General features: G+C 37.1%; 1 protein-coding gene across 1 annotated transcript in view; it reads right to left on the reverse strand.

The window, feature by feature from the left end:
* Positions 1-25885, reverse strand: part of LOC136838875 (uncharacterized) — a 36683-nt gene that overhangs the window by 8374 nt on the left and 2424 nt on the right. The window contains 7 exon segments of the mRNA XM_067104539.1: positions 430-564; positions 1535-1617; positions 2108-2334; positions 5085-5241; positions 9958-10115; positions 10118-12623; positions 18273-18371. Of these exon segments, the coding sequence (XP_066960640.1) occupies positions 430-564; positions 1535-1617; positions 2108-2334; positions 5085-5241; positions 9958-10115; positions 10118-12623; positions 18273-18371 (3365 nt within the window).

The following is a 25885-nucleotide window of genomic DNA, read 5'->3' on the forward strand; positions in this document are numbered from 1 at the left end:
CTTCTAATAATAATTATTATCATCTTCGTCGTCATCACCCTACAGATGAATACCAAGAGCAAATGTGAACTAAGAAATGTTTTTCATATACTATCAGCAACAGTAAACATCTTAAGGAGGCGTCATTTATGTTGCCAGATAACCCGAAATAAATATCAAAACCAAAAGATTGTCCAACATCAAGTACTCAAGCTCATGCCAAAAGTATTTTCCATGGTTTTTCTTCTCTGATTTCTCGGATTTCTATAATCTGAACTTAACTGAGACATCGAATAAAAGTGGCTCTTGCGTGATATCTTAACAAACATTCGGGACTTCAATTGTCCTCTGATGTGTATTAAGAAACACTGATTATTTGGAGCAAATATTAGTAGCAAGATGCTCGTCGATGTCAGAAGACAAGGCCACGTGATATTTCCCTTTACTTACCCGTTGAGTAAGTGAGAGTGCAATCTTCTGTGTTGTTGCGAGAAATGTCCAGCTGAGGCAACTCGATATCTGGATTGACAACCAGTGGATCAGTTTCGTTCCATTTGAAAACCAGGTCATGAGTTGTGTGAGACACTGGGGAAAGAAATAAAAGGCTAATAATAATTACGATAATAGCAGCATGGTCTCACAGCAATGGGATACCTGTAAACGCTAGACCTATTATTTCGATGGCTATATGTATGGTTAGGCATTTACTTATTGACTCAGTGCTAATGCGTGAAGGACATTTTATTATATCTATAATATCTTGTATCACAACAAATTACATTGATAAATACTATGATGGCTTCTAAGGAAGATGTCTATTGCTGTTGTGACGCCACTTAGCGGTCTGGACAAATAAAACAATTTAGCAGCCACAGCAAGTGACCCAAAATTTTCTCGATCCATGGCAATTTGATTTTAGGTAGTTCGATCATTCTATGGCTAAGTCAGTAACGTATTTATGTCTCGACACTGTGCGAGACAAAATACGTTAAGACTTGGAAGGTTTCTTCCTGCGTAGAGCAGGAAAGTGAATCCTCCTGCCGGCCCACTAGAATGGTGGTAAAGTAGCAACTGATCGCGATAACGCCTTGTGAGAAATTTTTCGACTAATTTATTGAAGATTATTCTTACAAAGGAAACATCAAAGAATTTCCCAAGGTTAAAGCCATTCAGTTTGATTTTTCTCAGTGAATGACGTCGACCAGATAGCCAGGCACTAAAAAAAAATTACAACTGATTGGTTGACTTAGTATCGTCAAATGGTGTCATATTATCGATGACTATCGAAGCATGGTGTCTAATATCTGTCATACAGCATTATACGATATTACAGATATTTTAATTCTCCAAAAGAACGTAATTATGCATAATGGCTTAGAATACGCGCGCTGCACGTCAGAAACAGCTCACTCCTATGTGTATGTACGTCAACTTGCAAACATGTATGCAAAAACCAGAAACATGGGTAAATACAGCAAGCACGTGCATGAAACACATGCACGTGCTTGCAGGTGCGCAACCATAGATTCAACTACGCATAATAACAACAACTCACAGCTTTCGATCATCATGGAGCATATCTGGGTGTCGTGCGGATATGCTTCGAACTTCATTGCGCATGACAAAACCAGCGTCAACCTGAAAAGGAAAGAATTCGATCATTAAGGGAATGCCAGAGGAGTTAGTGTGGCATTTCATGAAAAACAAGGCGGGATTAACACAAAATCATCATTTGAGGTTACTTGGCATATTTACTGAAAAGCAGTAGTATTAAACATCGATTAATTAGGATCGTCAAGGCAATGTTCCATGAGCACTTTTTCAGGTAACTTTACGCCAAGTAACCAACATGTGGGGGACCAAACTGAAATCACGAATGCTCGTATTGTGTGAAATCCTTAACAGAGATGAGAGGCAGTGTCAAGATGTTGGCTACTTACAAATTCTGAGGTAAGATGCCACAAGGAGGCAGTAAAAGCGCTTTTTTTTTTATTCTGGTGAGTCAAAAAGATGAGTTGCAAAACTCAGTGCATACATATTGCTCTCGTCAGCGTGCTACCCCTTCCTTATTTGGTCACTTTTATGAACGGTTTACCAGAAGAATAAATTTTCATCTTACAGAACCTACTTCGCCATGTAAAGGAGAGTCTTGTCGTGGTAGAGCCAGAGGTAGTGGTTGGGCACGGACATCTCGTGGAAGGTGACCCTCTTGGCGTTCTTGAAGAAGCAATCAGGTCGCCAGATGTTGTGCAGCCACTCGACGTCTAAGATGCGGTATTCCTCCGTCATGTTCTCTGGAAGTCGAAGGCGATGGTCTCGCCAACTCTGAGCTAAGAAGATATCTGCCACGTAGGTCTGTTGACGGAGAGAATCGAAAGAGGTGCAGGATAAGATTTATTGATATTTATTGTTTAAAGCTTAAAGCCCATCAACTAGGTTGACAAGCTTCCATTGAACAATGCAATGCCAGAATGTAAAAAAAAAGCAAAAAAATCTAAAAAAACAAACAATATACAGTACAAGGATATTAACAATGTAGATAGGATTTGAAATTAGATTCTCGTACCAAAATAAGAATCTTGCTTCGAGAAACTCTTAGCTTTAGCATGAATTGTATATGGAATAAAACAGTCAAAAGCACTTAAATTGTGTTTGCATTACTGACTTCTCAAGTAACTTTTGCATAAAAACATCATACACACAGATATATATATACATACATACATACATACATATATATATATATATATATATATATATATATATATATATATATATATATATATATATATATATATATATATTATATATATATATATACTGTATATATATATATATATATATATATATATATATATATATATATATATATACATGTGTGTGTGCGTGGGGGTTAACTGATAAGGGAAAAGCAGTTTTGATTTAAACAAGGAAAATGGTGTGCAGAGCAACAGTTGGTTATGACAGTTATCTTAGGGTCAAAAGCAAAGGAAAAAGAGATGTATGGTTAACATGGACGCAGCAACAGCTGTGGATATAATTAAAAGAGAGGCAATACGGAGGGTGTCTATTTTGTACAGAACAGAAGACGAGCTGTCGAGAGCGATTAAAAGTGTTTATGGTAGAAATGAAAAACGAGTTACAATATGGTGTAAAAGTGATCTGAGGTAACACTATGTTACATATCTACTGTTGGTTAGTATCTTTATATTTGGGTGACGCGAGAGGTCAGGGGAAGTACATTAGACATGTCTGCAAACTAATGGGATAGGAAACTGAATTATGAATGGAGTGGAGAAACAAATCCACAGTTATGTATGAGTACATAATTAAAGATAACTCTGTACAGGGAACTTTCGGGAATCTGTTCGATTCCCCTTTCGGGAATCAAACAGACTCCCGAAAGCTCTCTGTACAGATTTATCTTTAAATATATGTACACACACATAACTGTGGATTTGTTTCTCCATTTAGACTTCGGCTACTATGAGCATTTTTGAATTAATGAATGGAATGTAAAATGATTGATGCGCGCAGATGAAACAAGCCCGAATGGGGATAGTATAGTGTAGAAACTAGTGAAAGTGTTTGTAAGAGGAGAAATATGAGAGAAAAGGTGAGCTTGAGTAAGGTTATAATGGAATATGGAACCCTGGGAAAAGGCACAATAAATGTTAATATGGATAATGGAAGAAAGTGGTCAATTCGCATAGGCATTTAGAAGAGAATATAAAAAATGATGTTAGTATAAAAGAGATTTTTCGCCACAAAAAAAAATATATACACACACATATATATATATATGTATATATATATTTATATATTTATATATATATAAATATATATATATTTATATATAAATATATATATTTATATATAATATATATAAATATATATATATATATATATATATATATATATATATATATATATATATATATATATATACATAATAAGTTTACCGTACAAGTGTACCGTATTCAGAAGGGTAAAAAACTATGTCTGATATAAGCAAAGACACGAAATAAATAAACAAATTACTGGTTATGAGTGAACATTTCCATGGGCCTCCTGACTTGGCTCTAACCTTCAGAAATGGCTTCGCGGTATGTTGAAATGCTTCGCAGAATGATGATGAACTGGTTTTGTGAGCGCTCAAGGGATAAATCCTCCCTTTTGGCGATGAGCAAACACTCAACATAAATATCCAGACAGGGAACTTGACCTTTCTTGGCTAGATGATGTAAATGTGAGGCAAAATGTTCCTTTGCATAATCGTGGTTCATCACAGTGAGTCTCAAGTAGATAATTATTTTAAATCCTTGTTTTAAGGAGCTTATGTAGAAATGAAATTAGAAAACGCGATTCGATGTAAAACACTTTTACATGGAAATGAAATTAGTGTTTAGCTACAGCTTACCCCCAGGCGGGTTACTCCAAAATGCAAAATCTTGTTCCATTATGATTATATGCTGCGGTTGAAGCTGCAAGCATTATTTTGTTGACCAACAACATCACATCCGTGACCAGTGATGCATAAATTGTATGTTCTCTTTTCACAGAGTTACATCATAAACATTGTCGCTTTATCGAAGGTTTTTTAGTTCCCTATAAAAGAAACAATTGAGATGGCTATTTGTCTGTCCGTCCGCATTTTTTCTGTCCGCCCTCAGATCTTAAAAACTACTGAGGCTAGAGAGCTGCAAATTGCTATGTTGATCATCCAGTCTCCAATCATCAAACATACCAAACTGCAGCCCTCTAGCCTCAGTAGTTTTCATTTTATTTAAGGTTAAAGTCAGCCATGATCGTGCGTCTGGCACCGCTATGGCTGCCAACAACACAGGTCGCCACCGGGCCGTGGCTGAAAGTTTCATGAGCCGCGGCTGAGAGTTTCATGGGCCATGGCTGAGTGTTTCATACAGCATTATACGTTGTACCGAAAACTCGATTGCGCCGAAGATATTTCGGCGCATTTTTTACTGGTTCTGTGTTGTTTAGAATAGCTGCGCTCATCTTGAAAAAGTGCCCTCTAAGCGTCTTCTAAGTGTACCCATAAAAGCAGAGGTCATCAAAAGGGGAGGAGTAAGAAAGGAAAGACTCACCATAGACTCTTCGTTGATGGAATCCACCGACAGAACTGTGACGTGGAAATAGACAATAGTCGCGTGCCCTTCATACTTCGGCGGTCGATTCTTGTCGTACTGTTTCAGATCTCTGGGCAGAATGTCATGAAGGACTAGACCCGTCTGCGCCCGTACTCTGAAATTAATAATAATAATAATAATAATAATAATAATAATAATAATAAAGTAGTTAATAGCTTTTAATTATCTGATCATCATATAAACAAAATACTAAATACGTCTACTCTCATATTGATATGCTTAGTTAAGTTTCAGAGATTAATATACATTTTACAAATTCTGTAAAACAATAACCAGCCATTGCATACATGCATCACTAAAAATTATCTAAATTCAAGCTTAACAGATTCAGTTTAGTATGCAGTGATTATAAACTGTCAAAAAGGGCCCATGGCATCATGGCTTTAGCTATTAATTAAGGATTTCTTTGTTTCCCAAGTCGCGCAACGAATGTTGTTCAGGGCGATTAAGGAGTCGAGTTTCCTGCTGAGAGACGGGAAAGAGTCAACCAGTTTTCAAGTCGATCTTTGTCTCGCTTGACCTTCAGTTTATTCCCCAGCACCGAATCAGTGCCTGACTCGGTTTTCTCATTGTCTTACGAAAGGTTAATGTCCGTTACGTAATTCCCCGAGGAGTTCGGCTCCTCTGCTTGATGTGGATCTCAAATAACAAGTTAACCCCATTGGAGAATGGTAATGGGTTTATGACGTACATAATACAGCTTTCAGTGAGCTGATTAAGTTATATGTTTTCCATTACACTCCGCTTAATGCCGGGGCTACATCGCATACATCGTCATCATTAACGTTTTACGTTAGATTTTCTCTTTACGGGGTTACACGTACAATGAGTCTTCTCCATTCTCCTTCGTATTGTTCTCCTGCCTCAGATCCCATTTACCCGGCGTCCTTATCGACGCCCTTTTTCCACGATTTCCTGCCTTCCTAAAGTCTTCAACTTACTCCTTCCATTCTCCTGCTTTCTAACTGCTCCTCGCCGTTGTATGTCTTTGCAATTGCTGCAAGAGTCCTTGTTAACGGTCTCTGTCAGTGTTATGAAACTGTGCTGAGCAGCCAGTCAGCGGTATTTCAAATACCATGTATAGGACGGCGTAAAAGCGATGTCTATGGAAATGTCATTACATAACTCTAAACTTAACAGAATTATTCTTTCCCCTGGTAGCAGTCCTTGCCTTGCGATGTTGACGTCGCAAGAGAAAAAAGCACAGAACTTCTGGATAAGTTGTTTTGTACACAGCACGGCTACAAACAAGATTCTATGGTTGATCGCTTACCTACCCTTTGGAGCTTTGTGAGATCAACTTCCAAAAATATCAGAAGTCATCATAATAAGTACTGAACTAAATACTAGAAGCTTTTCACATAGTGCACGGGATCAATGAAAGTTCTGCAGTTGTAGTTAGCTGCGTGGTTTGCGGCACCCGAAAATAACCAAAATGGAAAGGAAAAGTCAATGGCTCTTGGAGCAATGAAACCAAGAATGACATTTCTGTCCGCTTCATAACATGGTTACCAATTAATGTTACATTCGTAAAGTTGAATCAAATTTCTGCTTTGAACTCATAAAATAACCCAAACAGAAGCTCTCTTGGATGGAAGTTATCTTTAAAATTTAGTCTTTACTGCAATACCCAGACACTAGGGCTGAGACGCGAGCAAAAGACAGGTCAAATCACAGTTGTATAAAAACTATATATGGCTTATGTATTCATACCTGACCCGGCCTGCACCTGTCCCCTACAAAAAAAATAAATAAATAAAATAATACATGAAAATAAACAAAATTAAAATAGCAAGATACTAGGGGACTGATGTGAGTAGCAATGGGCTGTAATTAGGCCCAGGAATCACCAAAGACAGCGTATCTGTGTATCAAGCAGGTCATTTTAATAATCAAACACACGAAAAGACAGGCTATTGTCTATATTATTATGATAAATTTATCGCTGATAAACTCAGTATAAAGTAATGATAAATATTACTTGCTTATGGAACGTTCTTTTTTTATCTTTTAAACACTTCCCAGTCCACGCTGTAACGTGACTTCCAAAGGATTAACGTATCTGACGACGAATTAGGTGCTACGACGAGGAAGACAAAAAGCGGCTGGTCGTCAGTGGAGGTATTCTTTCTTCACTAGACGTGCGTTTTACTTTTTCTTCTCTCTCTCTCCCTCTCTTTCGCTCTCAGCGGGACTGAAAGAAGCCACTTCCGAACATCATCATGCGTCAGTCTTTGGATTAAGACAAGACACCACTGAACCCTCTGGCTGTGTGTTCCAGAGCAAATGAGTTGTTAGCATCTTGGAAGCTGATATTCTGGGGAACAATGTATGGCTCGAGATTGCAGCATCTACTAACGTCAAAAAAAAAACAGTCTCGGAATACATACCAAAATATAATCATCTGACTTTTGGTCCATAACGGATTCATCCAGCAATATTAACTGAAATCCTGCTAACCATTTTTCGAGATATTTTTTGATAAGACAGACAATATTTTATGAATAGACAGATAACATAACCTCCGACCAACTTCGTAAATGGAAATAAAAAGCGAGAGCTAAATAAATGACCAATAATCAGCTCCCGGAGTCTAAGCACTATCCATATTGTACTGGCAAAAGAGGTGGTGCTTCTAAGGGCAACAGTCACGTTCTTTGTACTGCTAATCTTATTGACGCGGATCTTTCCCGGAGCCCATAAAAGTTAGGATCAGCGTAAGAAACAAACTTTCAGATGTTCTTTTGTTGGTCAGTAAAACAAACGAGCGATCACATACACACAAACACACACGCAATGTGCTGTTTACTCAGTCATATGATATTCTTTAGAATATGAACGATACGATTGGATCTTTTCATGTGTTTTATAGTTGCTATTTCGAGTACCAAGGACAGCAGGATGTCAAATCTGGCATATATTCATAATACATACAATGTGCTGATACTCTTTAGGATATGAAGGGCCCAAAGAGGAATGGCGTTGGTGCTCGTGTTGTGTGTGTGTGTGTGTGTGTATGTGTGTGTGTGTGAACTATAAATTCAGAAGATTATAGTTTACTAAATTCATTTTAAATTTCTAACTGATCATTACTGGATTTATGGTACCAAGTCGTATTATGACTGCTTTTATGGATCTTAACACTAACATCAATTCATAAGGTTATTAATCTTCATGAAAAGGCATAAACATATACGATATCATAATTTCCACATCGATACAGTAATGTTCATCTCACGAAACGTTATAAATGACAAGATGAAAAACAGCCATGCAATTTCTTTAGCTAAATATTTATGCGTTAACTAGCAACATGGAACAAATGTCAAATTTATGTGAACTGATTCAAAACTCGAGCGTTTCCCGGATACTTGGCGCGTTTGCGCATGAACACTACGCTGAGCCACTGAACAAAACGCCAAAGCGTTCAGAAGGCACTTCCGCCGGTTCCTTCACGCAAACAGAGAATTAAAATGAAATGAAACTGCAAAGTTCAAGAGAAACTTCGCTTCCCTCCGGAGATCTTTCGGAAGTAGGTCATGCTAAAAAACGACCCAGTCGTTCTTTGTTGTCTACATGAAATCTCGGATACAGTGGCTGAGAGAGAGACAGAGAGAGAGAGTCCACTTCGCTTTTGCTGAATTTGTACTACTTCACAATGCAGGAAAAGGTTGTATTAAAAGAAGTCTTATTAGCGCATTAACACGTGAGAGATATAGTTAAAAATATATAAATAAATAACACAAAATACACGCTACCCACCGTAGGTTAACATGAAGTGTTATTCACCAGAAATGGCAACTGATAAAAAAAGGAGAAAAATAAAAAGACTAAATTAATTTTGAAAGACTAATAAATTTCTGGTCTAACTCTGAAGCGCAGCATTACTGTGATATGTATGCCGTCCATTATTATTGATCTCTGTTAAGCAACAGAATTGATTTGATTCGATTGATGACTGTTTGGTCTGATGACCTGGCACTGGGAATCATAATATTATTAGTTGGGCCTATTACCAATCAGCCTAAATACTGTCCTAGTTCACTCAGTGATGCGTATGGATTTTTATTAAACTTAAGGTTCACATAGGTTCTAATGTAGGTTGGCTTGTTATTTATAAACTATTTGATACTAGTCTGATAACCAATAAATCAGTTCTATGATAAACCAATAAATCAGTTGGCTTGTTATTTATAATCTATTTGATGCTAGTCTGATAACCAACAAATCAGTTTTATGATAAACCAATAAATCAGTTTTATGATAAACCAATAAATCAGTTTTATGATAAACCAACAAATCAGTTTTATAACCTGTTCACTAGTCCAGGTTTGGTTTTTATCAGTACCTTACCGCATAGACTTTGATGTTAAACAGCTTTCGCAAAGCGTTCTATTTTGCCTAAATATACTTTTTTTCACAACATGATGCTTTGTTAGAAACCATTACGTCACTTTCTAGTAATTTTCTGTCTTGCATAAGAATTTAATTGGTCGATGTTTCATCTTTATTTGGTATCATCAACACCAACGAGTTTTTTAAAAATCTATCTGCTCTATTTCGTTTTCCAGTGCGTTATTTTAATTTGAAATTCATTAATCTTCGCCTGTAACTTTAGTGAACGGTGAAATATTGTTACATCGCGGAAGTTCTTTGCTTCAATATTTGCATTAATCTTCCTCAAGAGACAGGAGCAGTTAAAGAAATTTTAAGGAAAATTCCACATTATACCATTTGATATCTGCAAATGAATAATTACATCATGCAAAAAATAAACTGTCTTTGAGCTTTTTTTATTGTCTAAGCTTACCTTATGCTCTCCTTTTTAACATTGGCCACTGCTCTGGCATAATCTTCATAGTCATAAGTAGGTAAATTGACCAAGAGTTCCACCATCATATGGTAAGTCGAGTTACAAACTGCCCCGGTAAGGTCCCGCAACTGCTCTTGGGCACTCGGGGACGTTGGATTTCTTCAGAAACCGGGGGAGTGTCGGTTCCACAAACCTCGTTCGAGTCACAAGTACCTTTCCGTCCACTCCCGCGGGAGCTGTATACGTCAAAATCGTTGCTTTTCTTGTAAGTTTGCTTCAAGTTGTCTAAAACGTCCGTTAGGCTTGTGCTGCCGTAACAGACTGGAAAGGCCTGGGCGCAGTAATCTAAAATATCATCATTCAAATTTATCAGCTGATTTTTTACTTCCTGGCTTCTAGTCATGTTTATTGAATCAGCTTCTGTTGGTATGACGCTGAAAACAGTCAGGCCGCCACGATTGATTGCCAAATAATCCAATATGCGTTTCGCTCTCTCAAGCACTAAATGGTACCCCTCGTAACTGACGCTGATAAGATTCATGTAAACGATGAGCTGACGCAAGGGGTTGTTAGACTCTGTGATCAAGTCATGTATGTTGTAATGGTCTGTGAGATTCAGAGTGACATGGAGTGTGCAGTTTCGTAGTGTATCCATTAAAGTATTATTTGCAACATGACCAAATATCACAAGATTTTGATCACGTGGGGATTTTTCAGTTCCTTGGAGCTTCAGCTGGAAAGATTCTAAGCGGTTATAATTTCTGTCAATATACGCAAATCCTCCATGAAGCTTACTGCTTGTGAAAATCCTGTTCTTGTCCTGACGGACGCCTGGAATATATGGGTATCCCTCAAGAGGCTCCTCCGGACTTTTTGTTGTTAAGCTAGGCATATATGAGCCACTGACACGATTAAACATTTCTTCATTGTAACTGCGTTCATTATCAAATTTCAGCAGTTCCTTATCATCAGCTTTTATGGTCTTTTTCCCAGTTCCGAAAAGTGGAGATAACACATTCATTAAGAAATCGCTAGGCTTCTTTCTCACTCCCGTTTCCTCAAAAGGAACATAAGTGGGCTTGAAACTGGGGATATATACCCTATTCTGGTAGATGTCTTTCTTCTCTTCAGGTTCCCATTCTTTCTGATTTGGAATGAATGGACCAAATGGAAGCTTAGCTGGAATAAAAGCTGGGTCAAGGACATCCAGGTTTTCACCCGCTTTTTCTTTTACATCACCTAAAGTCGCAGCTGTTGTCGTTACATTTCCTAAGGACTCTGCATCTGTTACATTTCCCTGAATGTTAGAAGCCATGGTTGAGAAACTTTTGTCTTTAGATGGTGGGGATGTTACAGTCACGTTAGCTGTTGTTCCTGTAGATGGCAGTTCACCCTCGTATTCATATAAAGGATATGGCTTAACAGTAGGGAGAACCTTTTTTGGCTTCTTGGGATAATTGTAGACTCTCTTTCGTGCTGTCGTGGGAATACTGAAAGGTGCAGGTGTTGTAGTGCTAGAGAATACAGTAGTCATAGCTGCCTGATTTCTGTCTGGGTCCTGAGCAGAGGCTTCTTCCTTCACAACCGTCGGGTCTTCAATGTTGTTGGCAATTTCTGCGTTTAGTAATGTAGACAAATCATTTGGTATATCATTTGGTATATCATTTGAGTCTGACTGAAATTCCTGTAAATCTCTTGATACTTCTTGTTCAGTCTCGATTTTTCTGAGGTAGCCTTTGAAGTTCATCTTTCTTCTCTCAGGTTGAACATGGCTTCTGCCTGTATATGAATAAGGCTTACCTATCTTGGGCTGTTTTGAAGGGGCGCTTTTAACAAATGTTGGACTCCCGGTTGAAGGAGGCTTTTCATAGTTTGTTTTATAAACCACTTCCTCTGTCTCTAAGTGCTTATGCACCTGGTCCCATGAATGAGTTCTCCTTGTATGTTTATCATGCTTGTGTCTTACCCTCCTATTTGTAAGTGAAACAAATGTATTGCTGAGTTCATCATCAAGATTTTCATACCCTTGCCAGGGAGGCATTTCGTATGGACTTCCGTTTTGCAGTGAATTATCAATGTCATCTTCATCATCAACAACCTCAGAGGAGGGAGATTTCGGTGTACCGGAAAACTCTTTGTTTTGATTTAAGAGGTAATTTTCTAATTGTGCTTCCTTGTGCCTGTTGTGCCTAATCCTTCTAGTGGTTAGTGAATCCTGAAAGACCGTTTCAGAATATGACTGTCTTTGACTTAACTTTTTCCCTTCACCGTTTAGCCTCATGGTGTCTCTCTTCACAATACTTATTATCATTCTCTCTGTGTTCTCAAGCACCGTTTCACATCCATCACTTTTATCTAATTCTTCTAAGCTATTTTCTACAGCACCATTTGAGTTAAGAATTGTTCGGTTTTTGATAACGTCTTTCAAAATCAGGTCATCACTTGCATTATTATTTGTGGCATTTTGAAGAGCAACACTTTTCCCAGGCTCTTCTTTTCCATCAGGAAGGTTCTGATGCCCAAACCTTTCATCGTCATCTGAAGGACTGAAACTTTCGCTTTCCTCCAGCGCACGGTTTTTCTGAATGCTAACGCCAGAAGTGTCTCTGTCAAGACCGTGAACTCCAATGTAGAGAAGCCTCGCACCAGGACCAAGCAAATTCCTGCAAAGAGTAAAATGAGGTTACACTGGGTCATATGGGTAAGTAAATATGCAACTTCGTTTGCCATGTAATATTTTAACCATATTTGTCAAGTATCATCATATGACCCAAAACCAACCTCATTTTATTCTGTTGTACAGGAAGTTGCATATTTGTATATATGCTGGATTGTATTATGAAATGGAGCATGTAGATGATTGAAGAACGAGTAGAGCTAAGAAAATGTGTATATGTACTTAAAAGACAGAGCTCATCTTTGCGTATCGATCTCTTGAACTTTTTAGGTGATTGGCTTTGTAACTCCTGTATAACTTTCAAGAAACTTCCGGTCTTTACCGTGTGCATATTTTATGTTACATTTTCAGTGACTCTTAGTTCCTAAAAATCTACATCTGCTTTTTAATAACAGTACTTTTACGAATAATGCAACCATTTAAAGCATCTTTGTAAAGTTTAAAAATTTACAGCTGCTATGTAAAATGCTCTAGTACAGTGAATTTCTAAACTATTAAGCCGCAACGTAAATTTTTTTTTTTTGTATTTTAAACATTTTAAGCCCATATGCGTAATACCTTTGGAAACGTTTTAAATTACAGACGTTATGTATACAGTAATATCTTATATATGGTTGAAATTTACAGTTGTTACGCAAAATATTTTCATATTTTGAATTGCAAAGCTGCTATTTAAAAAAGACTTAAATGTATACTTGCTAAGTAAGATAGTAAGTAAATCTACAAAATGTTCAAACTTGCTAATTACTGCCACTGCAAAGAAAAACGATAATTATGCAGAATTACTTCATCTTTAAAGCTACTGGACACAAGGCAAGACAAAAAAGCCTGGAATAAGGTTGGATGTGAAGGGAAAAGGTATAAATCGTTTTTAAATAACATTTCTGGAGATTTTGGAAGATTAAATAATGTGCAAGGTTGAAAATTTGTGGTAAATGTTGCCATTTTACTTGTTTGGTTTACCAGTCCATTTTATCATAAAAATACCACTTTATCAGCAATTGTCATTGTATTCCATATATCGTTAAAATGTCACAAATTTCAATATTCTATAATAACTGAAAAACTTTTCACTTCTTGCAACTGAGCCTGGTTGATTATTGATCCTAGGTTCTAAGGGCTGTCTCTGCCAACACCATTGTACAAAATTAATTTAAATGTCTCGGAATAAAATATTATACAGGATTAGCTTTTCCTTATAGGCTCGAGTTACTTTAAATGTGAAAAAGAATTCTTAAAACTGTTTAAGACACTTCATCGTCGTTAATAAATGCTCGGACAACGTCTGGGAGTTTACTGATCACCATGGTAGGCTTCCTCCGACCGTTATTGCCCAACGTGTTTAAATCACATTTGCCTTCCATGTCAAAATCATTACAAAAGTATAGTTACCGAGATGTTGTAGGATGCATTAATCATGGCTTTTTGACAAAGTCGACCTACTATTATGGAGAATTCTTAAATTTCTCTCTAATGTAATGCCATTTCTACCATTTTGTAATTACATTTATCTTTAACTAATGAGGAATGCTTTCTTTCACGTTGTCGTGACTCGGCCGACGATAACATTCTTTTCATGTTTTGTCTGCTTGGTGGTGCTGGTTCCGTCGGGTTTTATTGTAGCAAGCAACAAAAAATCGGAAAATCCTACTCATTTGCCTCAGGCAATCTAGGCGTCTACTTATTCATCAAATATTGCTATCTTTGGCTAAAGGCTCTTTTCCTGTTCAACACGAGGAGATTTCAAGAACACGGTGCCTATTACGCCGATGAAGCGTCCCCACAGCAGAAAGACGGAATTCATTAAAGACCGCCGTGTTGATGGACAGGTTCTCAAAAAACTCATTACCAAAGATGTAAGTTGTTTTAAGTGCCATTAATAGTTTTCCTGATATTTTTTTAATATGATGAATGCTCTGTTAATGGGAAAAGGCAGTGCGACACCATAAATTTAGGATTAGGTTAGGCTACAGGGCTACTCACGCCTTTTGGTGATGTAAACAATATAAACAAATATTTTGTCAAGGATTTATGACACCCAGGTCAGTTTGGTAGGCGCGGTCTGGGCGGGACAAGGACACCATCGATTAATCAGGTAAGGCGTGACATCCTTGATATGCTTTATGGAAGATCAGTTAACGGGCATCCCTTTATTTCAAATTACAATTTACAGCACCCTAGGTTAGAGCAGGCTGGGATGGTTCAGGGGTGACGACGTCTCCTAGTCAGGTAGGACACAATACTGTTGATTAGGCTACTTTGGATTAGGAGAGGTCAGATTATAATGTATCTGTTGAGGAGGTCCGTTATGATGCATCATCATAGAGTATTTTACTAGTTTTTTCACATACCCCAGATACTCTCTTCCAAATGAGGTTCCCATAAGTTAGTCATAAAAGATTGTGTAATTTATTAATATTATATTGAGTATTCCCGAATTCAATAAAAAAACTATGGGAACAAAATAAAATTGACCATATTAGTGTATTATAGGTTTAAAAGCAAGAATGTGAGATATTGCCGATAAATATAAATCAACGCAAGTGGAAAACTTAATTCTCGTCCCGAAATGAGAAATTTTTTCTTTCATCCCAGACTGGGAAGGGCAGGCTACATACAGTAGGCTAGTGCTCGCTCGCGCATTTGTTTACATCACTAACATGCAATCGCCGACACGAATTCAATACCTAGTACAGGATATCGTGCTTCAGTAAAGTTGTGCACTGATATTAGCATAAAAAATCAACAGCGTTTTTTCCGTGTCAATAAAATACACCAAAGATTTTTTTCTTGTCAGACATTCGCAGCCACCGGTTGGCGTTAAACAGCGCTGTTAAAGGTCACTTGCAAAGATCTAGCTTTACTTGACATGCATTCGTAAAAGGAGCGGGCCGATGAACTTGTAAGGTAGAAACGCCAAAAAACGGTTATTTAAAGGTATGTCAAAATCCTTTGAAGAATGATTTTCATAATGTTTTGTCAAGTAATTCAAACACTTCAAACAGGGAACTGAATTTCGGAATTTTTTGGAATTGCGTGATGGTCCGTCGCTATAATTCAGTAAATTTAAACCCTTTGGTTCTGTTTGATGTTCCATTTTGAGACCAAAGGTCCTGTTTATCATGATAAAGAGCAGACACTCGAAAGCTCCTTATAAAATTCTACTATGTATGAATAACACAATATTTGTGAACCTCATTCTGGACATTGTAGCTCATGATAATATGAGAAGTTAAGATTGTTCCTATTATTACTTAAATTATCTTCATTTTTTATGGAAAAACTACAACAGTTTTGAAAAGAGGACTTCAAAACTGCAAATGCAATGGGACTGTGAAGAGGAGCGGAAGCCTCAGAATACCATATTCAGTAGGACACTGCAATGAACCAATCCCACCCCTCTCAAAAAAAAAAAAAAAAAAAAAAAGTCTACTTCATTATGTGGCATAAAACACTGAAATAGATTGCTTCCGATATTTAGCATTATGCCTTCGTTAGGGTTAGGTGAGCTTGGGTTAGATATCCATTCATCCAGTAGTTTGATTACTTTTACTTCGTTAAGAGAAAAAATACATTCTGGTTAAAGCCCAGTTGATTTTCACGAAGTAAATATTCATGTAAACGTGCGAAGTGATCAGACATACTTCAACAATTATGAAATGGTCTGTTTGTTGTATTATAATTTTTAGCAAAATAGTTTGCCATATTTGAGATGGTTTCCAACACCGTAGTAACCCAAGAGAACTCCTGTAGAAGTTTATTATTTTCGTAAATACTCATCCCTCCTTTTTCTTGACACAAAGCATGGCTAAACATACTAGTCTTGAAGTAGCACATCAGGGCAACGACTTTTGCGTATGCAAGACCGAACCCCTTCACAACGGCCTTGGTTTTAGTGCATAGAAAAAAGAAATTTCTCAATGTAGTCAAGATGGTTAAGTAAATAGTACCGGCATTCATTGAATAAGTGAAACCTAAAAGTCAAAATACGGTGCCTCATCATATTTCAGCAATTATGAAAACTTTAAATGTGAATATATTTGTTTCAAATAAGGAAGGCAGTCACTTGGAACGCCTGCAAAAAAGAAAGAAAATTATTCTGCTCTACAAAGCCGTTTCTGCATGAGTGCGTGAGCATCTACCATTGCCTTTGATTTTGACCACCTTGAGCTAAAGGTGAGACCCAAGGATGTGCACTTACATTATTAGCCTAACAGTATGTGTTTAAAACGTACCAAGTCATACTGTTAAGTTAGGAAATAAAAGTTTCACAACAGCTGCATTGAAATACTACGCTGTGTTTCTGGTAAGATATGCAAAACTCGCTATGCTTTTACCAAGTTTCCATGAATATTGTCAGTTGTGTAATTGCAATAAAGACAAGCGCAACTACCTGAGACGGTACTTTTGGTTTCTTTGTTCTGGTTTATTGACCAAGGTGACAAGAACTTGACGAAAACTGTGGGATCATTTTGTAAATATTGACAAATTGGCAATTTTCTATTCCTGCCTATTATATTAACATTATTATGAAAATTATTTTTGTTTATAAGTACGCAGAGATATGCATTATATATATATATATATATATATATATATATATATATATATATATATATATATATATATATAATATAGAATCATGAAGCTACAAATGTCTTAATATCCAGTCCACGCTACTTCAGGAATATCCCCGACTGGGAATCACTGGAGCTGTTGGTAAGTACCGTGTCGATGGATCGAGACCCGGCGGTACCGATCCACTTATAACTTATAAAATTCCCCTTCGGTGATAATTCCCCATCGGGGATATTAAACGGCATTTGTAGCTTCATGAGTGTAAATAAGTCACGGTGTGATAAAAATTTCATATATAATATATATGCGTATGTATACATATACAGTATATGTACATATATAAATATACATACACACACACATATATATATATATATATATATATATATATATATATATATATATATATATATATATATATATATGGCTTCACACTAGATTAGTGTTTATTTTTTCCCGCATGAATTGCATTTCAGCAGGTGAGTTTCTACATAACATTAAGGGCGATACATAACTGAGATCCGGCTTCTTTGTTCTCGGAGAATGCTGATGGTATCATTAGGGTTGATTTCGTATGTAGATTGCCCTAATCTCTTTGCATCATCTTTTCATACATGTTTCTTTAAATTAATGCCAAACAACTAATTTATATATATAATATATATATATATATATATATATATATATATACATATAAATATTTATAATATTTATATACACGTACATACACTCCTCTTAGGCTTAGTCTTTCCCGAGGGCAATTCTAGCTAAATGCTGATGCACACGAAGTATATATTTCAAAACAATACTTTTCCAATTCCCAATACTTCTTAAATTCAAGCTAAAGTCTTGAAGATAAGAACAGGAAATTGTAAAATAATAGATACCTCATGTGCAATAGTATTTAATGATATATATAATATATATATTATGTATATATATACACATATGTGTGCATACATATATATATATATATATATATATATATATATATATATATATATAACGACTGTTATTTATAGTAAGAACTAATAGAGAAGCAAAGACGAATACATACGCAGACTGATCTTGTATCGGAGGTAGTGCTGTGAGTAGCCAAAATAGGCATATTGTCCTGAAGAACCACGAAGAGAATGCAACTGACGACGCCCACTCCCTAGAAAGAAAAAAAAAAATTTTAAATGAGCATCGTACAGAACATGGATTCGTTAGAGTTCTCGCAAGAACATTTTTCTGGTTTCTTGTGGAACATGTTGCTGTCAAACGTATAACCAAGGGACAAAAGTGGTGGCAGCACTGAAATTATCATGTTCATGTGACCCTGCCTTGAAGGAAGAAGGCGAGGTGAAATTTTTATTAATGTAAGAAAAGTGTGTCAGAAAATGTGCTCCTGATACGAAGCCTTTAAAGACGAAACGACGCAGAAATAGTACGTGTAGGAATATGACTGATTTAGGAATCTGTTTTGAAAATATATCGGCTAGCGATCATCTCATAAAAAAGGGATTTGGTCAAATTAATGAGTCTTTAAATTTAAGATAACGGGTTGTAATATCTGTTATTAATGGTTTATTCCTGGAAGGCTGGTATTTGAGTAATTTATTTAAAACTATGATTGACTATTATTGTGGTCAGGGCCAGAAACCATTCAGAGCACACATCAGCCATTGCGCCCTCGGAAAAAATTCTGGACCCGCAGCTGAATCCATCTCAGAATACCTTATTGTTCAGAAACCCCATAAAATTCCGTGTAAATCCAACAGCAAATTTCTTGAGAAACCTTGCAGAGGCAATCAAATGCACAAGCACAGTATATACAAACTAACTCCAGAGCAGAACATATGGAAGGTTTGCGACTGCAGCTTGTTCTCGCGATACTGTCGAATAAGAAGCATCCGAAACGCGTTTGTTTACCCAAGTCTCCCCTCAAAACCCCATGGTCTGCAGATCTGGACTAAAAGCCTCATTGTCCTTTGAGTCCTTTACATATCTGAGAAAATAGGTTTCAAGGGTACTGTCGTTATTTACACTCATACGCACCTTTCTTTCCATTTTGTTTAATTTGTTGGTGCATTTACTTGTTATTGATTGTAATCGGTTATGCCTTTTTCGTTTTTTGTGCTGCTCAGTTTTATACATATGAGAATTTAATTCTGCAAAAGCGTGTTAGGCAATCTGCAGCCCTTTCGGCTAGTTCCACACGAGTGATTGTATATTGTGAATAATAATGACAACAGTGGCCATAGCAACGGCAAGACTGTCACGCATATTGACACCGGCAAAGCTTGAGTGATCAAATGAGCCCCAATCTCCTCCAATTCAACGTTCAATCATCCAGAATGAGTGGCACGTTTCTTTATTACTCCGCCAACCTCTTCAAAAGAATTAGTGTGGAACCCATTCACGACCCGGCCCTTCCATCAACTACCTTGTGGCGCAGTAGTACCGCACCCACCTCACTAGATGAGCAACCAAAGTTCGATTCGCGAACCAGATGAGGAGGATTGATATAGCAGCGTTCCGTAAATTCTGCTGAGTGAATTGGTTAACTAATGATTAGTCGACCTGTGTGGGTCGCAGCCATGGTCAAGCAAGAGAAAGGGAAGAAAAAAAACCAGACAAAAGTGTTCATTGCCCCGACAAAATGTATAAAGTCAAAAAGGAAGAGCCTCAACGATATTTAAAATACTTACAAAACCGATACTCTGTATCGCTCAGTAAGCAAGTATGTAAAATCGTTCTTGATGTCAAATCCTCAGCGCTAAAAGCAAGTTTTGAAGATAGTCGCAACAAACGGAGAGGAGACCTGCAGGGTAATTATTCAGTGATTTCTTTCATCAAAGCAAGAAGATTTACCAAGGTCCCTTATATGTACATAAATCTCAGGTTTTACAGGCAATGAAAATCTAGGAAATTACGAATGCCAGATAGACCAATTTGCTTTCTGTTTTCTCCACCTGGCGCTTCTTGGGCCCCACTCTGACGCACCAGACAAGGTCTGTTGCAAAGTGAAGTTACCTTCACGCTCAACCCTCATCTTTTATCCGGGGTGGGTGGTCATGATAATATATATATAATTTTAGTCTCCGTACGCAAAGTGGTAGAGCCCTCGCCTCGTTATCGGGCAGACCCAGGTTCTATCCCAAGACCGGCGACGATAGGAATGTCATACGGCGCGTCCTTAAAATTCCATAATGCTTCCATCGATCTAAGGAGTGAATTGGGTACCGGCTTGTTAGTCGACTTTTGTAGGTCACGGCTGGGATGGTGAGAGGGGTAGAGAGAAAATGTGCTACGTTAAAATGTGTACCATAATAATGATCACAACTGAGAAGAAGAGGCCATTACGGGGTAATCGTCTCCCGTCCATGAGTGAGGTGTACAGAACTATTTTTGGGATGAATATTTAGAGAAAATATATTTCAACAAATCATGGTTAATTAAGCCGGAATTGTTTTGCATCTGCCCTAGATGTTGCAAATATTAACTAGAATACAAAGAGCGTCTCTGAAAGGCTGAAGAATGAAAAGGTACCAGGAGCTGGTAATATAAAAGCTGCTGCCATTTGGTAATGGCCGACCAAGGCGTGTAAAGTATTCTTGATGAGAAAAAGAATTGCTACGGAACTGATGAGAAGAGTAAAGGTTAGCTTTGTATCAAGGGGAAGGTGACTCTGAAGATTTAGAAAGTATATCTCGATTAGGATCGAACCCGGGATAACTTTGTGGTGATACAGGCATCCTAATCACAGATCTACAACATCCTTTCGTAATAATAAGCAGCTGCTTATAGGACAAAAAGTAAACACCCAAAAAGAAGTCAAAGGGAATCGGTTGTTATGTTTAACCAATTATTGAGAAGCTCTCCTCAGTGAATTAGTGTAATATTTTTTTCTTTTATTTCACTGAAAGTAGGTTATTCAGGCAGGAAATTAGTTTTTCTGTTATTTTTAATCGTAGAACATTTTTGAGAATTTCTCTCTCTCTCTCTCTCTCTCTCTCTCTCTCTCTCTCTCTCTCTCTCTCTCTCTCTCTCTCGGGGTACGTGGGCGAGTCGACATTTTCTTTTTCTAGTAATGTGGCACCTAATTACCATTTAATGACTCCATACAAAGCCCACAATACAAGTAGATTTAATAAGTAATGATCAAGTACGTCGTACTGAAACGTACGCCGTACTTGATCATTACTTATTAAATCTACTTGTATTGAATCAACAGAACAAATACGCTTACAACATACATTTCAGAACACGAAAATCAGCATTAACAAAGTCCTTGACAGAATATCTTCCCTTTATGATTTAACACTTTTTCTGTGGTTACGACTCTTTTTGCCGAGAGAGAGAGAGAGAGACTGACTATAGCCTACTGTTTCCAATCCTTCTAGTCGTTTTAGGAGTTTGCTCCCACGCTGCCAAAATTAATGTACGTCTTTCGAAGTGACCGTGTTCATTCCCTTTTAATCCTAGTCCCTAGAAGCAATAGCAATATTGGTTTGATCCTACTCTCCAGTACATCCATGGTAAATCCCTTAGAGTATTTGGACTTTAAGATACGCCATTGCTATAGGAAGAAAAAGAAATCAATTTGAAACAGTTGTCTATAAGGTATTCTTACTCAGTACAACAGAACCGAGAAATCATGATATTAATTCATCGTTTTCGACGTGATGTATTGCTCCGATATCTTTTATCAGTGTTTATGAAATTCGATGTTCAAACTCCCCTATCTTGACCGAAGGTACAATAATGAAGTCCACAATTTTGTCTATAAATATTCTAACGGTTTCAAGAAGCAACAGAATTAGTTTTTCATGAGTATACTCAGTGCGATGTACACTCTCCAAAGACTAAAAAGTGCCAGGCATTTTTTGTGGTAGGAAGATTGCGGTAGGGGGTTGTGGAATAAGAAGGCACGATAGGACAACAAAATGAAGGATGGTAATGAAAAGGAATCGGGGGGGGCGGGATTGGGAGGCCAACCCTCCTGGCTATGTTAAGACATGCTAATGGTCAAGATGTGGTTTGGAGGACTGTCGGTTGAAATGATGTTTTTGAACATACTGGCAATCCTTCTTCAAAATGAGATGTGTTCGTTCCTTTATAATATAGCTATTTTGATTACATTAGCGTACGAACTGTCATTAGCAAGCGAAGGGGATAATTTCTGCTTTATATTAACAATACTCCGTAACGACTCATTTCCGGCAGAAATGGTGTAGAAGAAAAATCGTTGAAAATAAGAAAATAAAAAGAGATAATGCAGAAATAACGTAATTACGGGCTCTGTAAAATTGCACGTTAAACAGTTCGATATGAACATCACATCTCCACCGCAGACGATCCGAACGTATAATGACGCCTGAAGAGAAAACTCAAGTCAAAGACCCTGTGACGCCAAGCTTTCGATGTCAGAGGAGCCATTCCACCTGGCATTAGGCTTTCCGGTTTGCGTTGCTTTGGCTTCGGCGGATCGAACGTGTCTCGAGGTGCGTTGCTTTTTCTTAACCTGCGAGTTCACGTTTTATCTTCTTATGCCAATGCCTCGCCTCTGGCACTGTCCTCCGTGATGTGACCAGAAATTTTAGGGCGATAGGAAGGGGGGTGGGGCCGAATTAAAGGGGCGACTCAAGGGCTGTATTTGTTTGCCGGATGATGGTTTTAATGGCCGGGTTTTGTCAGTAACAGCACGTGTCTGGGACAACGGTAATTCATTTATTGCATCTAAAATTAGCCCTTTGTTCGTAAGTAATATATTCCCAGAATTTAATGACAAAGTACAGATAATAGCAGTAATAATAACTCAAGAGAAAGATATACACACACATATATATTATATATATATATATATATATATATATATATATATATATATATATATATATATAAACTTATAAATAGGTCTGAGAGACTTGGGTGTATATGTACTCGTGATGGCTGAAGACTACAAATGGAATGACGAAAGTCGCGGAAATGAATGGTATGTGAGCAATTCCGGTTATGAATGAAGATATATAGAATCACAGAAGCCTATCGATCATAGTGTTGGCTGGTGAAACTAAAGAAGACTTGCAGTGACCGAAGGAAGAATTTGAAAATTAAAGAAAAGGAAAAAACAGCTGAAAAAATGGAAAAACATTAATTAGGAAAATATCTAGACAAAGTTTAGTATTTTGGAGAAAATAAAAGAAGTATCTAGAATTTTAAAAATTATGAAGTGATTAAAAATACAAGTAAGAATATGAGATGCAAAAAATGCAACGCAAGTCTGATAAAGCATTTGATTATAACGGAAGTGTTTATCAACTAGAACATCATCGTGGAATGTACTGTGGTTGCTGACCGGGCATGTAAGTCTGTATAAGGGTGAGATTCACAGCTGGATCATACGCAGGGCTAAAGCGCGTATAACGCGAGGTGTCAAAATGGAATAGCAGAACGAAAACCCCTTTATAGTCGTAGGCACTAGCGGATACAGGGCGAAGCTACCTGGGCACCTGCCACCCCATGAAAAATAATGACAAAATAATAATATTGAAGATACAGAAATACCCTAACAAACAGTGGCCACAAAAATTCTGTGTATAAAAAATATATGCTTGAAAATATTATATCAGCAACATACAACTAACTAACAAGAAGAAACATGGCAGCATCTCCGTGTAGTATGTATGTGCTGGTAGTTTGAATAGATAATTTGATTGATAGAAACTGGCGAATATTTAGTTTTTCTTTGTACAAAAAATTTTAAAGTAACTTACAACTATTGTATTTATTCCGCGGGTAATGTTGTCTCGCCATTCTTCTGTTCGAATATAATAGTATTTCAAGCACTTAACATTATGGTAATCTACATCCCAAAATGCTTATAGGTTATCAATCATCGCATCTAATATTCTAACGATGAGTAAATACTTCAGATATCAACTACTGAATTCTAAATAAAATGCAAGCAATATCCCTCTCTCTCTCTCTCTCTCTCTATTATAAATTTGTATAGTATAGATATACATATATATATATATATATATATATATATATATATATATATATATGTATGTACATATATACTTATATATGTATATATATATACAATATGTATATGAAAATTGGTGCCCGGCCCCCATGAAATTTTTCTGGATCGGCTAGTGGTCATAGGATAAAAGCCCTTGAAAATGGGTATGAATAGGCTTGTATATATGTAAGGGGCTGAACCTTCTGTGCATGGGTACCTGACGGAGGAACATATAGAATTTTCGCGAAAGAGTTCTTCCTTAACTCAGTAGTTTGATGATCAGTAGATTATCAATGTTACTATTCCCTTAGTTCACACCAGCCTCCTAAGGTGCATTCAACTTTAGGAAAAGGTTGCTTGTCCATGACCCTGCTCTTGCAGATAGCCCCGGGAACAAGGGTGCTTATGCTGCCTTGAAAGTCATTGCTGGTGACACACCCAAGTTCTGACCAGATTCAGTTCTACATAATATGCGCCTGGTAATGACATTTCATTCAATAAGAAATGAAATTACTGCAATGCCATGGTAACCTGATACTCCACTATACATGAATGCATAATCTACTAATGTAGAGGAATACTTGTACATCATATTGAGATTTTGGGGTCAACATGAAAACCATATATGCAGAAGCTGAATTCCTCATAACGTTTTTCACCCGTCATTATTTTTTACAACATGAATTCCAGTTGCAAGGTTCTTCACGCATATCCGTTCATTTGCTCAAGTTTCGTGTCAATAATTACGAGTCTTTTGTATTGCATACCGTCATTCATTATCGTATTTTTTTAAGTGTCATTTATATTAATCATAATTATTTAGAATTATACATTTTCATCATGAAATCAAGAAATTGTCAGACGTATCCACACAGATTAACTTACGATTTATACGGAACTTCAGCCGTATTAAATAAAATGCTATATAGATGGCTTAATTCACTCTGGAACACGGTGGAAAGATCAAGGTGGATTTAACTTGTGAAGAGAGCAGTTATATAGCGAGTGCATTTACAGGCGTTCCATGCTAAAGATATATATGGCTTAAGCCCTGACGGACGGCCATCTTAGTATGTGTTCTGTGTTGTATGAAAATTTCGTGAAAATCGTTGTAGAGGCATTCTTGCGTGTTAATTTCGATTACGCCACGTTCACTAGAGAAGTAACACTCGAGTAACTTTAAGATAGAGAGATAGTGGGACTAACTTCCCAGATCGAGTTCAGCCGTGCTTATTGACGATAAATTATTCTGTATTTTGAAGTATCCGCAATGGAAATATGTAGCCAATACCTCAATATCATTAATCAGTCAATCAGACTAAACTAAACGCCCCTCTGGCAACAGTGATCGAAGCGAAAAGTTTCGAATTTGGCGGTTGAGAATGACATTGGCATCTAAAATCGCTTTATTAATAAATATTAACAATCAAGAATGTTGTGAACGTTTGTTCAGGACATGCTGCTTTCTTATTATGTCAACACGCGCGGCTGACGCTAACAATAACTGTCCTCCAGAGTTGAAAAATATTCACATTTTACTGTACTCCTCTCTACAGGCACCTCCATGTTTATCAAGATATTTATCGCGTCGACGCATCGCTAAAGACCATCGGATTTTAAACAACATCGTTGTTCTAGAAAAATGAGGAAGCCAC

Source organism: Macrobrachium rosenbergii, chromosome 5 (assembly GCF_040412425.1).
Source record: "Macrobrachium rosenbergii isolate ZJJX-2024 chromosome 5, ASM4041242v1, whole genome shotgun sequence".
NCBI lineage: Eukaryota > Metazoa > Arthropoda > Malacostraca > Decapoda > Palaemonidae > Macrobrachium > Macrobrachium rosenbergii.